The sequence below is a fragment of the Squalius cephalus genome (assembly GCF_949319135.1).
Source record: "Squalius cephalus genome assembly, chromosome: 2".
Taxonomy (NCBI): domain Eukaryota; kingdom Metazoa; phylum Chordata; class Actinopteri; order Cypriniformes; family Leuciscidae; genus Squalius; species Squalius cephalus.
In genome coordinates, this window is record NC_137123.1 from 52,721,481 (window position 1) to 52,735,006 (window position 13,526).

Genomic DNA, 13,526 nt, shown 5'->3' on the forward strand with positions numbered 1-13,526 from the left:
AGCAATTTGTGCTGAAATCCCAGTAAATCCAAAGGGTTCACATACATTTTCTTCAACACAGAAGTGTTTTTTTTTTATTTATTAATAGTGCATGTACTGTACTTATGTGAAGAGCTCTGGATGAGTTATCTAATGATCACATCTCATATGTGTTACATTAGACCTTTTGTTAAGGTGGTAGATGTGACTTCACACAATCCTATCTGGCAGATGTGAGCGGATCATGTCCTCAATAATTGCCTCAACCAAACACGTCCAAAGTACTCCAGATCTTTCTCCTTTTTCTTGTTCATGCTTTTTTATGTTCTTTGTCAACCTGTTTTACACTCATCTGTCTACATCTTTCTCTGTCTACAAGCCTAGTTCACTGTCCAGTAATTGCAGTGTTAGTGTAATTCTAAGAGCACCTTGAACATGTTTAGATTATCCACGCTCACCCCCACCCCCCTTTTGTTCAAATTAGTGCCGTCATGTTGAGCTGCCTAGCTCTATTTCTTCCCCTCTGTCTTCCTTTGTCTCTCTCTCCTTCTCCTATCTCACTTTAGTAACTGCCCAGGCTATTTAATTAACTTCCATGAGTCCAAGTCATATATCATGCTGTTCTGTCACCTCTTTGGGAAAAAAGTTTTTTTTTCTCTCTTTTTTCTCTCTTCTTCTTTTGTGCCTGAGATAGCAGGATTGTGCAGTAAGGAGTGATATAAGAGAAAGTCATTGATGCACAGTATGGGCACTTGTAAAACTTGTAAAACTCATTTCTTAAAGCATTAAAGTTCACACAAATATTACTATTGTTATTTATTCACTTAACCGTTTTTTTGTTGTTGTTGTTGTTGTTTTTTTCAGTGGAAAACAAAATGAGAAATGTTAGGGAATATCCTGGTCACTCTGTTGAAAACACAATTACAGTGAATGGGGACTGGAGCTTTAAAAATGACTCAAAAGCACCATAAAAGTGATCCATATTATTTGTGCACTGTATACCAAGTCTTTTGAATCCATACGATATAGCTTTGTGTGATGAACAACTGTTATTCACTTATATTCTTCCAATACAATAGCACATGTGAGAAAAGTGTACACCACGTATACTGCACACACGAGTGTTGCGACATAACAAAAGCAGATAGAACCCATTATAATCAGTGATGCTGTCTACACTAAATGCGACGCAACAAAACAAATTCCCGACAGTAAACTGATGCACGTTCTATTTTTGACATCACGCGCTCGCACTACTTCTGAGGCGAAGAACAAATGGATTTGCAACAGTTGCAAATCACGATGCGACAACTCTTTGATTTTTAATCCTGTTTTATCTAGTGTGATGTTAAAATCTAAAGGTGTCTGCGCAAGCTTGGTTAAAGCAGGAATATGTCAAATCTGTCATCTTCGGTCAAGGGACAAATGGATTTCTGCAGAAAAACTTGCCATGAAGATTGATATTCATTCTGTTCGGACTGTTGAAGAATTAGTAGCTGAGATGCAGGGGTCTTTTACTGTAATACCATTGCAAGCAGAAATGGTTGAGACTGTATTCCCCAGCATCAGGGTGGGTTTAAATGTAGGAGATTAGCAGGAGATTGATGGAAGATTACTTTCTTTTACAACACCTGAAATTGGTCTCTTTGACACTAAAACTAAGAAGTCACTTTATCTTGTTTGTGTAAAATATTTAAATTTAAGAGCATTGAAAGATCTTCCAGAGACCAAATGGACTAATTTTGTTGAATCGGGGGCCTCTCCAAAAGGATGTCAGAGGACATTGTATAAGTAACCAATTGAGTGGAGATTTACAATGGAGGATTTCTCATTGGATTTTTAGTTTTTCATATATTTATTGGATGTTCAATGCTATTAGAAATTATTGTTGTGTTAAAAGACTTGAGCCATCATTTAGGTTTTAGTTTTACAATATATATATATATATATATATATATATATATATATATATATATATATATATATATATATATATAAATTTTTTTTTTTTTTTTTTTTTTTTTTTGGACCAAAATAAAGCACCTCAAATAAAAGCAAAATTGTTTTGATTAATGTTTTATTTGATAAGGCCAGTTTGGCTGACAAGAAAGATAAAAATGTAGTTTAATAGTGAATCTGATCCTTTGAACATGTTCAGAACTCTGGTAAAAAGTAGGCTGGTTATGGAGTATAAGTATTATGAATTGGTGAATGATACTGAATCTTTCTTCTATTTATGGGGTGTTGGAAATATGTTATGTCAATGAAGAGGGAGGATGTAATGTATTGTTGTAAAAGAAGCTGATTTTTTATGTATTTATGAAATAATGTGTTTAAGATGTTATTTTTTTTTGTGTTAATAGATTGTAATTAAAGAGAAGTTAAAAAGTAAAAAAAGTCTCTCTCTCTCTCTCTCTCTCTCTCTCTCTCTCTCTCTCTCTCTCTCTCTCTCTCTCTCTCTCTCTCACTCTCACTCTCCCTCCCTCTCTCTCTCCGTCTTTATGAACAAGCTCAGTAATTTAGAACAAATGCTCATATCAGCACAATCCCATCCTGTTTGCCCCCATCTCTCCTTGTAATTCTCCAGAGGGAAGAGACGCTGAAAATAGATGCCTCTGTCAATTTGGAGAAGAGAATCAAGTGCATTAGACAGCTGAGACGAGAAATCAAATCAATGCTGTCAGCAGCTGACTCTTAAGAGGGCAATGTTAAAAAGTTTGGGGTGAGAGAATTAAAGGAGAATGGCTGACTGGGTCCATGTCCTATTGCCTTTTCTCTTCCTGCTGCCCATTAAGATCAAGGGAAATGAGAAGTGACTGCTGTATGTGCTCTGATAGCTCTCGTGAGAAAGAAAGAGAGGGAGAAGAGATACTGAATGCTATTTCTTTATTTGAAGTCACAGCTTTGTATGGCACAATTAAAGGTGCAGTCATTTTAACCAAGTAATACATATGATCCTTTAAACAAATTACAAGTGTTTAAAAAAAAAAAAAAACAGCCCAAACTTGTTTGCTGTTTTTCAGCCTGGGGTGCGTTTCCCAAAAGCATTGTTAGCTAACTATGGTTGCAAGTTCTGTTGTTATCAACATAGTTCAATGAGTTGGTGTTTCCCGAAACCATAGTTCCAATGAACATTTGCAAACAGCTTCGCAAAAAGTTGTGTGGTTGGAACGTCAGCTTCCGACATGTGGTTAGAAGCATAGTGTCTTGTTTGCATGACATTTGGGCTTATTAAATCCTTATATTGAGCAAAATAAGCAAGTTGACATTCAGTATAATCTATATATTTTATTTTGAATATATATATATACTCAATATATATATACATCTTTTAGTTTGTCAAGAGATTTAAAGCACCATTTTTGAAGAGTGTGCATGTGCCTACATGGTGTAGTATGTAAGAAAGAGACTATGATTGAATCTGGAAATAAAGCATAATAACTGAGAAAGGTAGAAAGTTAAAAAGAACTGTATTTATTTAAAATAGTTTTTGTCAGCCCATGCTCATTCGAAGAATTTACCTGTGGCAACATTTTTGCAAAACGCAAAATAGGCCTACGTTGCGTCGTGCATGTTTAACGACAGTTTCAAAGTGAAATGTCCAGTGAGTGGCACTAAAAGCATTTTTTGTTTTTTTCCGGAACAGATGAACGTGAATATGACAACGTTTTATTACGTCGGAGTTTCTATGTATCACTGCAGTTCTGAATTAAACTGTCCGGTGAGTGGCGCTAAAAGATTAAATTAATGCTCCATCACGTTTTAAAATAACGTACACCTAAATTATACCCTAAACCTGCCCGATAGTGTTAACAAAAGCAAATGCGAAATAAAAATGTAATCGTAACCATGGGATTTTAGCTTTTTTTGGGGGGGACTTTGAGCTCTTACTGTATATCATGACTCGTCTTTCATGGTTAAGTGATGCAAACTCCAAAATACATTTGTTTACAAATCATGCACTATGATAAAAAGTGTTTTGAGGTTATACCATAATTGTGCAAGGAGCCACCTGAAAACAAGTCTTTATTTATCCATAATCTGCCCAATTGTGTGTGAAAACAATTAAAAGTGCTTGCTGTTTTATTGCCTCTAGTGTTCATTTCTTTTTAGAAACTGCAGTGATATGAACGTATTGGTTCGTATTTGCATTTTGATAAAATGTTGCCACAGGTACGTTTTTCCAATGAGGCTGTGTTGGTTTTTGTCTAACAATGTAATATTTACGGTCACTTTTGATCATTTTATTTCATCCTTGCTGTATAAAAGTATCAATTTGTTTTAAAAAATCTTAAAGACCTCAACTTTTAAACAGAACTGTGTAAATAGATTAATTATATTACATAAAATGTATTGCTATTAGATGAAAATGTTAAACACAGGGTTAAATCAACTACTGGATATTCAGATAAAAGTGTAGATAAAAACAGTGCTATGTATATCCTCATGATTACCCCAGCATAGCCCTCAACTAGATCGGTTTTCATTACGCTAAACACCATCACCATCATCATCATGCATGAAATTAAGTACCTATTTTGTTGTTGTGCTTGTGTTACATGGCAGCTGTGGAGTAAATCCCCCATTCTCTCCACCTGAACACTCCCTCTCACTTCAGCCAGCCAATGAGGCGGTGGATATAGATACATATGGTGTCAGCAAGCCGAGGAGACAGGGGAGCTGAACCAGGCATATGTACTAGGCTAATGTTTCATTTGTTGGTGCAAAGCTCCAATATGGCGTCCATTTGAGACCAGCCCTTAAACCCATGCATCTTAATAAAGCCACTAAGGTGTGTGATAGGGACAAAGTAATGAGAGAAACGATCCTAAACTAGCCCTGCCACCGAAGCAGGCTCATCTATCAGCAGACAAATCTATCAGAAGCCCTGTAGTGCAGGAGAGAGGGGGTAGATCCTATGAGGTTAATAATCCAACAGCCAAATTACTGCCAGCGGTTTGTTTTGCCCCAGGGTTGTTTCTGCGTGATGGTGGCGAGGTTTTATTTTCTATTATTCTGGAGTATGGAGTCCCATGGCACTTCTCTCTGCCGTGCTTAGCGGCGCTTTTTTAAAGTATGGCTCTAAAAGTCAGGGGGAAAATTTAGTTTTTGGAGTGTTTTTATTTGTGCCAACTCCATTCGGGCTTATCCTTCTGTTGTTGCTCTCCTCTCTTAATTCTTTTGTCAACTGTATATTATTCTTCTGTTAGCCATATGGTTGTTTGTAAATATAAACATGTTTTTGATATCACATTATACCGTTCCTCTAATCAGCACATAGGCTGTAGGTATCAACCGTCATAAGAGAAAGTACCAGTATGTGGTTTTCTAAAGCATTAGAGAATAAATCTATTCTGTTTGAAACTTATAGGGCCCTATCATATACCTGGCGCAATGCGGCGCCAGGTGCGACACGTGGGTGTTTTTCTTTAGTTTCAGCCTGACGCAGTTATCATTTTCACGTCCTGCGCCAAGTTGTTTAAATAGCAATTTGCGCCCATTTGTTCAGTCATGGGTGTGCTGGTCTGAAAACGAGGTGTGTTCAGGCGCATTGTTGGCGTGTTGCTATTTTGAGGCAACTGAAATAGACTGCGCGTCGTGTACCCGCCTATATGCGCATATTACTAACGCGCTCTTTAAATAACAAAAAAAATATTGCGCCATTGACTTTAGACCAGCTTTTCTTCACTGTTTAGTCCATTACAGTTATGACAAGCAGTGTTTTTCCCTTTGTGATTATGTTTAACAAAGTTTGTTAAACTTTTGAAAAGTGTATAGCTAGCTGCCTGAAAAAGAACACATCCAGTTTAATTGAATGCATATTTCAAGGTTACTGTATCACCCACTTGAGTATTGAGGTTTGTTTCAATCACAACACGAAAGAAGATATTTTTTTTAGAGTGTTTCATCTTGTTATTCATTCAACATTCAGAACAACTTTAGATCCCATTGACTTTCATTTCATTTTGTGGACAAAGAACACAGACATTTTTCAAAATGATCTTCTGTACTCCACAGATCATCATACAGGTTTGGAACAATATGGGGCTAAGTAAATGATGACAGAATTTTCATTTTGGTTAGTTATCCCTTTACACAATATACACACACAAGCCAAGAAACGAAATATTAAAAAATAATTGAGAATACTGACACCTGTATTGAGGTATTTTTGTGATACTTGACCCTTGTAGAATAATGGGAAAGACAAGTATGCAGCCCCAGGTCCATAAACCTTTTTATTTTTGGGTGCTCAAACCATCAATTTGTATTAGTAAGTCCAGAAGTAAATGAAACGTGCAACAACTGTGCGCTATAATTGTTTGATTGCCATGGTCAGAGAGACAAGAAAAGAGATCTGTTTGTGTTTTATAGCATGCGACTCTGCTCATCTCCAGAGCGTAATGGGGTATGAGATACTCACGAATGACCTTGTGAAGTCTGATGGGTCACCTGTATGTGTTTCTATCCCCCACCCTTCATTTACCTCTTCACATCAGCTGCATTTCCCTCCCCATCCTTCCCACCTTTAGCTCTTTTTTCGACCTGTTCATTTTCATTTGCTGCTTTTCCTCATCCAGCTGTGACATGGGAGAAATCATGCATGAAAAAATGTTTGGACCGACTATAATTGGCCTTCTCTACACATATAAACATGCAAGTGTACACACACACACACACACATTCCCCGATAGTGTTTCCAGAACGGAAAGAGGTTTGTAAACAACGCACCAACTGTTTTTATCCCATGGTTGACTGACAGTAATTCATACAGACACTTTCATTTGGGGAGGGTGCCATCTTTAATCCCTTCATAAGATGACCTAAATGACTTCCGTTCCGACTTCTTTCCCTTGTCTCTTTATCTCTCTTGCTCCCGCTGGTTGGCCCCCCACCCCTCTTTCTCATAGTGTCTCTCAGTAGGGGTCATGATAGCTGTCAGCGGGCGGTATCATTAGCCATGCCATATCTCAGAAAATTCTGGAATTCCGTCTCCTGACAGAAAACGGGAGAGTGTTTAAAATGTAATTGGATTTGAGGGTCTGTTTTGGGCCAAGGCGGCACTCACCGGTATTAGGTGACACAATGCATGAGGACATGTCGGCTAACCGAATGCCAAAATAGAATTTTAGTAATTTGGCAATGAAGGGGATGAAGTGATAAAAGCATTTAGAGGACAAATGCAAATTCTTTAAAGAGAACGGAGACAGAAGGACATGTAAAGCAGGGGACTAAGAGGGGGCATATTTAATTAAATAATCAAGATTGATTAATATAACTAATCATGAAGCAGTTGTGATGGTATTACATTTAAGTTCCATTTTGCAAAAAAAAAAAAAAAAAAAAAGTTGTTTATTTTTGTAGTGGGTTTTAGTATTGTAACCAATCACAGACATACAATTTCATTGCATTAAATAAGTGGCACCTGCAAATAAATTTTTGGTTTGGGCCTAAATAGTTTTAAAGGAGCAAAATCATTGACAGAAAAAGTACAGTTTAATTAGCACTGAACGTAATTGCCACTCCTCACTGCATCTGCGTTTGTTTAACTTAAATTTTGGTGCCGGCGCTCTGCGGGTGAATTTCTAACTTTAGACCGCCGTCCTGAGTTTCACTCAGTCATAGCCAAAAGACACTGCGAGCGATTGACTCCATAACCTGTCTATAAACAAACAGTGCACAGTTCTGAGGACATTTTATCATGCAAATGAATTATATTCATTATCATTAGGAATAAAGTCATGTGTTTTATGCAAGGCGTTTCAATCACGCAAAAAGACAGGCGCGACTCTCGTTTAGGTGTCGAATTACACCTCTGTATGTTGTTTTGCATTAAATAAAATGATTTAAAGCACAGTAATGATTTTATAAAATAAAAGATAAAATAAATAAAAAAAAACACACACCTGAATTCCACAGAAGAAATACACCAATTCTGCAATGCTGAGAAGAGAGAGCTGTTCTGGAGACTGGAGAGAATTCAAACAGCCCGCGCTCACTCAACCGTTGAGATGTCGTCACGTCAGTGGGTGGGGGAGGGGTGAATTGTTTTAATTGAGTAATCTTACTCAATTTCTTAAGAGTGTGTTAAATATATTAATAATATTGATTTGAATTAATATTTTTGTTTCTTGAAACAGGTTTAATTCTCCATTCTTAAATATTGTGATAGAAATTTCACAAATATATTAAGTGTATTATAAATAAATAATTGGTTAGTCAAATACTAAATTCTTTTAGTGAAAAACACTTAAATATAACTGCAAATTTTAGATAAAATTAACTGTTGGATTTTTAGTCAATTATTTTGGTAAGTTTAACTAAAACAATCAAGTAAACAATATTCAGAGATTTTATTAAGCTAATAAAGTTAAATATTACTGTAATATTTACTAAGCCACAGAATTATTTTTTAGAGTGTGTCCACTTAAGTTTTTTTTTTTTCTTTTTCTTTTTTTTTCTTTTATATTGCTCCCATTAACGTGCTCATCTTCATACAAATTGTCCTGAACTTACTACATAGAGGAACAGACATACAGAGGTTCTTGAAATCCCCTTGGGTACATTCAATGCTGGTTTTAGGATAGTAAACATTACGCAGTCCATTGCAGCATTTATCTTGCATTCATTTATCCTGCATTCAACTTGCATTCAATAGAAGTGTCAAGTATGGCAGTTTACGTAGGGACATGTAAAATTCACTCTGTCCATGTCTGTATAAAAAATGTTGATTGTGTAAAAAACTAATTCACATTTGATAAGTGTCATATTGAAGTGTGCAGGGCACTTGGAGAGAGCAAAATGAAAAACTGACACAGCAAAAGGTGAAAGAGACAAATAATGAGAGACAAAGTGAGAGACAGCTATAGGAAAAGTGGCTGTGTGCTGTCCTGCTGACAGCAAAGCATCATGGGGGCTTGTTTGTGCAAATGTTTATAGAGATATGCCCTGTCAACACCTCAGACACCATTACTTACAATAATTAGTTCTTCCTTGTTGGTGTCTTCTCTCTCTCTCACACTCTCTCTCTCACTCCTTTGTTTTTTGTCACTCATCCACAGTGTGTGAGTTATGGTATAGATTATTTGGCCTTTCCTAGTTGTCAGAGCCAACAGACTTTTTGGAACTAATAAATACAGGAATCAACATATTTATAAATCAAAGGGCAAACAGACTTTTAATAAAATGTAGTTCACGTCCCTGGTGATGTTCTCGCTCCAGGTCCATATCTGGAAATGAAATGTGTGTCCTTTAGGATGAATTGATGTGTCAGGATTGTGTCATGGTAGTCTTACCATTGTGTCATAGCCAGAGTTTTTAATATAATCTTGCATCTTAGGTGTTTCTTCAAGTTTGAACATTTTCATGTCCAATGTTTTTTTTATTTTTTTTTATTAAAAGTGACACTATGTTATATAAAGATCTTGGTTTGTTTGTTTGTCTATACCATAAAATGAGTGTCCTTGGTTACCAAAGAGCCTAAGATAGACACATGGAATGTGATATGCAATTAAAACAAAGGAAAATCAAGGTAAATAATTATTGAGCATTATATTGTTGCTTTGTGTTATTTCTAATCAAGCTGTTAAAATGTGCAAAACGTGTGACAATATCATTGAATCGTATGTCTTTTTTTATTCTGCCAAATTTGGAAAATGCTTGCCATTTTTGTGAGCAATAACCCAGATGACTGGGCTGTGGGGGTCTGAAGCTGGGAAATGGTCTAAGCAACACACATACACACACAGAGAGACTAGACTGGACTGGTCAGATTGATGTGTCTTTACCACAACGGACAACACTGTTCAACTATGTATGTCTTACATAATGATACAGTCTTTCATCAGTGTGGCGTTTTTATATGAGTAAATGCAGTGTAATCTTAAATGACTGTTATTATGTTGATTTATCTGAAGTCTTTGATTATAATGTCTGTATTTTCTGCTCTCCTCCTCTTCTCTACTCTCCTCACCTCTCCTCTTCTCAGATCTTCTTAAACGCAAACTCAATCCGTCTGGGAAATCTTCCACACGGGAGCGTGGACCTATTGCTTGGTCCGGGGACCACATACTCCAAACAGACTGTGTACGAGGTGTGTGTATGTCCCAGTGGCAAGCTCTATCTGTCTCCTGCAGAGAGCTCCTCCACCTGCCAGACCACCAATAGCGTGTGTCTCTGGAGCTGAGAAAGGTGGGTGGGCCATGGACCACCCAGCACCAGAAAGGCCTTCCTTCACCTTCCCTCTCTTGCTCTTTTCCTTCCTCCTCTGGTTCCTCTGTCCTCTTCTCTTTCTTAATTCTGTAATGCCTTTCTTTTATCCATTCTTACATCTGTCTGTCCATCTGCCCTTACATTTGTCCATCCAGTATAAATCTGTCTGTCTGTCTGTCTGTCTGTCTGTCTGTCTGTCTGTCTGTCTGTCTATCTGTCTATCTGTCTGTCTATCTATCTATCTATCTATCTATCTATCTATCTATCTATCTATCTATCTATCTATCTATCTATCTATCTATCTATCTATCTATCTATCTATCTATCTATCTATCTATCTATCTGTGTCTGTCATCAAAGCATCTTTCTCACATTGACCGTACATCAGTCTTTTACTTTATTTTGTCCTTTCTTTCTCTTCCTCTTTCAATTTGTCCTCTTTCCCATCTTCCTTTTCCTCTTTGTCCTCTCAAGCAGAATTCAGGAATCATTTGACGTATCTTGGCTCGGTTGGAGCCACATCTTCCCAATCTGTAAATGGAGCAGAAACTCTTGTTTTTTTTTTTTCCTTTTCTTTTCTTCTGTGAGTGTGTTTTGTTCCTCTTATTTTTGTATGAGCGTCTGACTCAGTGGAGGATTGTGAATGTGTGCCGGGACGCTGGACTGCACTCATGAATGAGCACACACACACACGGCGACCCGCAAACGAGCGCGTGTTTTTCTAAAGAAGATACTAAGGTGCCTTTGCTACTGTTAGTAAAGCACATCACCTGCTACTGTCCCTCCACGTGCAGTAAGACTAACCTCCGCTAGGAAAACTGACCGAACGAACCCTGTCCTCTATTTTTAGTTCATTGGTCAAAAAGATAAGACTATAAACCGAAAGAAAACAAAACCTTTTTTTTTTCTCTTGGATGTTTCTTTTTTGGAAAAAAAAGCACAAGATTATGCCATGTATATAACAACATTAATAAATAATAATAAAAAGAGAAAGTTTATTTTAAGAATTTTGTATTCAAGAATGCTTGATAATGTTTTTGTTTTTTTTATTAGTATTATTGCTTTGGTCTCATGGACATGTTTACATGTACTAGGGTTGGGCCAGTGTTAAAAAAAAAATCTGTTTGTTTATTTTATTTTTTTATTTTATCAATCAAATTAAACTTTTGGATTGTGTTTAGGTCCTAACTAAAATTGATCCTGCCAGTCAAAAATAATATTTTCCCCAACTCTTTTTTTCTTTTTTTTCTTGGTAATTCTCTCCACATGATGTAGTGCAAAAATCAATACTGCAAGTTTATTATTAATCATCATTGTTACATTATTTACTGTTTTTAGTGTTTCAGACCATGGACCACTGCACTTGAGTAAATTGAAATATGATTTAGAGGCTCATTTCTGCAAAAAGATCTCACAGTGAAAGTAAACTGCCAATATGGAATAACCTATGAAGTTATGTAGGGAAAAGTGTATACAGCTATGAGAAACGGTTATTGACCCATTTGGAATTATATGCATTTATGCAAGATTAGCTCCTAAAATATAATTTCATAGTAATAAATTAAATGTTAATCAAAGAAAGTTCTATTTCATAAGCAAAATGCACAAATTTAGAAGCCATTCATGTAAAATTCTAATTCCAAAGAGGTTAACAAACTTATTGTACAGAAGTAATCCAATATCACTTGTGTTTATGACTGTCATCAAACTTATTATGACACATGAAACATTGTCGTTTGAGAATTTTTGACAGCAGGTTTCTTCAGTTGCGAGAGACATAAAAAGTATGTTTGGCAATAGGAGATAAAATAAAGACGAATAACTGAAGCATATGGCTCTATGTTTAAAAGCTCAAATTTGTTTTTCAGATGACCAAGACCTGGCAAAAGATATCCAAGCCACAAATGCCCTCATAAATGTATAAAATATGGAAGAACCTGACTAGATTAACACAGAACACAGATAATGTACAGTAGTATGAGGTGCTTAGCATCAAAATAACTATTTATTTAATTTTGTGTTTGCGTTCTGTAGGAGAGAAGATTTCTTAAACTAAAACAAAGATATATTTTCTTACAAATTCTATGCAATGTGTTTGTAAGATTGCTGTGAGGGTGGAATATTATTCATTTATATGAGGTCATGTTAATGTCCTAGATTTTCTTTTCATCATAACTCCAGTATTATCCCATTCAAATTAAACTGGCTCATGAAATGAGTTTGAAAATAATTAAAAATAAACATGAAATGATGAACACATGCAAATATGTTTATTTGGGAAATGAAACCCACTCACTGTCTTTCCCTTTTTTTTTTTTTTTTTACTTTTCATGATATTTCTCAGCAATGGTAGTGCCATTGACATTTGGCAGAGTCCAGGGTAGTTGATTTATTTTCTGTGAAGAAAGGAATGGACATATGTTACTACATCTCCCAGTCTCTGTCTTTTTATTTCTTTATTTTCTTTCAATTTTCTATCAATGTTTGACTAGAATGGGTAGATGCAGGCAGAGGCAGTCTTTGAGGCTTTCGGATCAAATTTACCATGAAATAGAACATCTTCATAAAAGGATGAGGTCAGTGCTTTGGTTAGGACTCACTCCTCTGGCACCTCCACTGTCATTTGGAAAAGCAGAGAGGTCTTATAAAGCTTACGAACTCTGGGAGAGAAGCTAAACACCAGAGGAGATTGAGGTCCATAAAAAGCATACTCATTCCTCACTGTTTTGTGCTCATAAAATGTGACGCACTATTAAAAACGTGTTTTGAGTGTAAAACAAACACCCTTTAGGGTTTGTTTATTTTTAAACATATGTACTCATTTTGTGTTATTACACTTTATTTACCCTTTTATGTGTTTTAAAATGAGATTTGAAGGTGAAATATGATTAAATCTGTTTCCAAGGGCTTTGAAAAAACTTTGTTGAGTCTTGAGATGCAGATTCATCACAAATTCAGTGTGGATTTCATTCTTATTGTTGAATGCCATCTGTATTATAGTGTTTGAAAGTTGAACGAGATTAAAAATAGCTTTCCTAAACAATTAAGAACTTGTCTAGGACAAAACAGCTGGATTGAATAGCGTCTAAGAAGATTGCTAAAAATTAATTTGAGTTGTATTCTTCTCTAAATAATGAATGTTTTTGAGATGCCTCATTGGCATTCATAAGGGATAAACGTGTTATATAAAGCGTCGAGAGGTAGACAGACAGCTCACAATCCCCCAGGAGGCAAATGACTGAAACCATATGTAAACGCTTAACAGTTTTCACCTTTTAACTATTACAGTTGTTGTTTATATTTTCACTATCATTCTCACCTCAATTGTCTCCTGC

At 36.1% G+C, this 13,526-nt stretch overlaps 1 protein-coding gene across 1 annotated transcript in view; it reads left to right on the forward strand.

The window, feature by feature from the left end:
- Window positions 1-10,360, forward strand: part of sgcz (sarcoglycan zeta) — a 279,764-nt gene extending 269,404 nt beyond the window's left edge. Inside the window, exon 8 of the mRNA XM_079898802.1 lies at window positions 9,968-10,360. Coding sequence (XP_079754928.1) covers window positions 9,968-10,165 — 198 coding nt within the window. The 3' untranslated portion in view covers window positions 10,166-10,360. The remainder of the gene's footprint in view (window positions 1-9,967) is intronic.
- The last annotated feature ends 3,166 nt before the right edge of the window (window positions 10,361-13,526 follow it).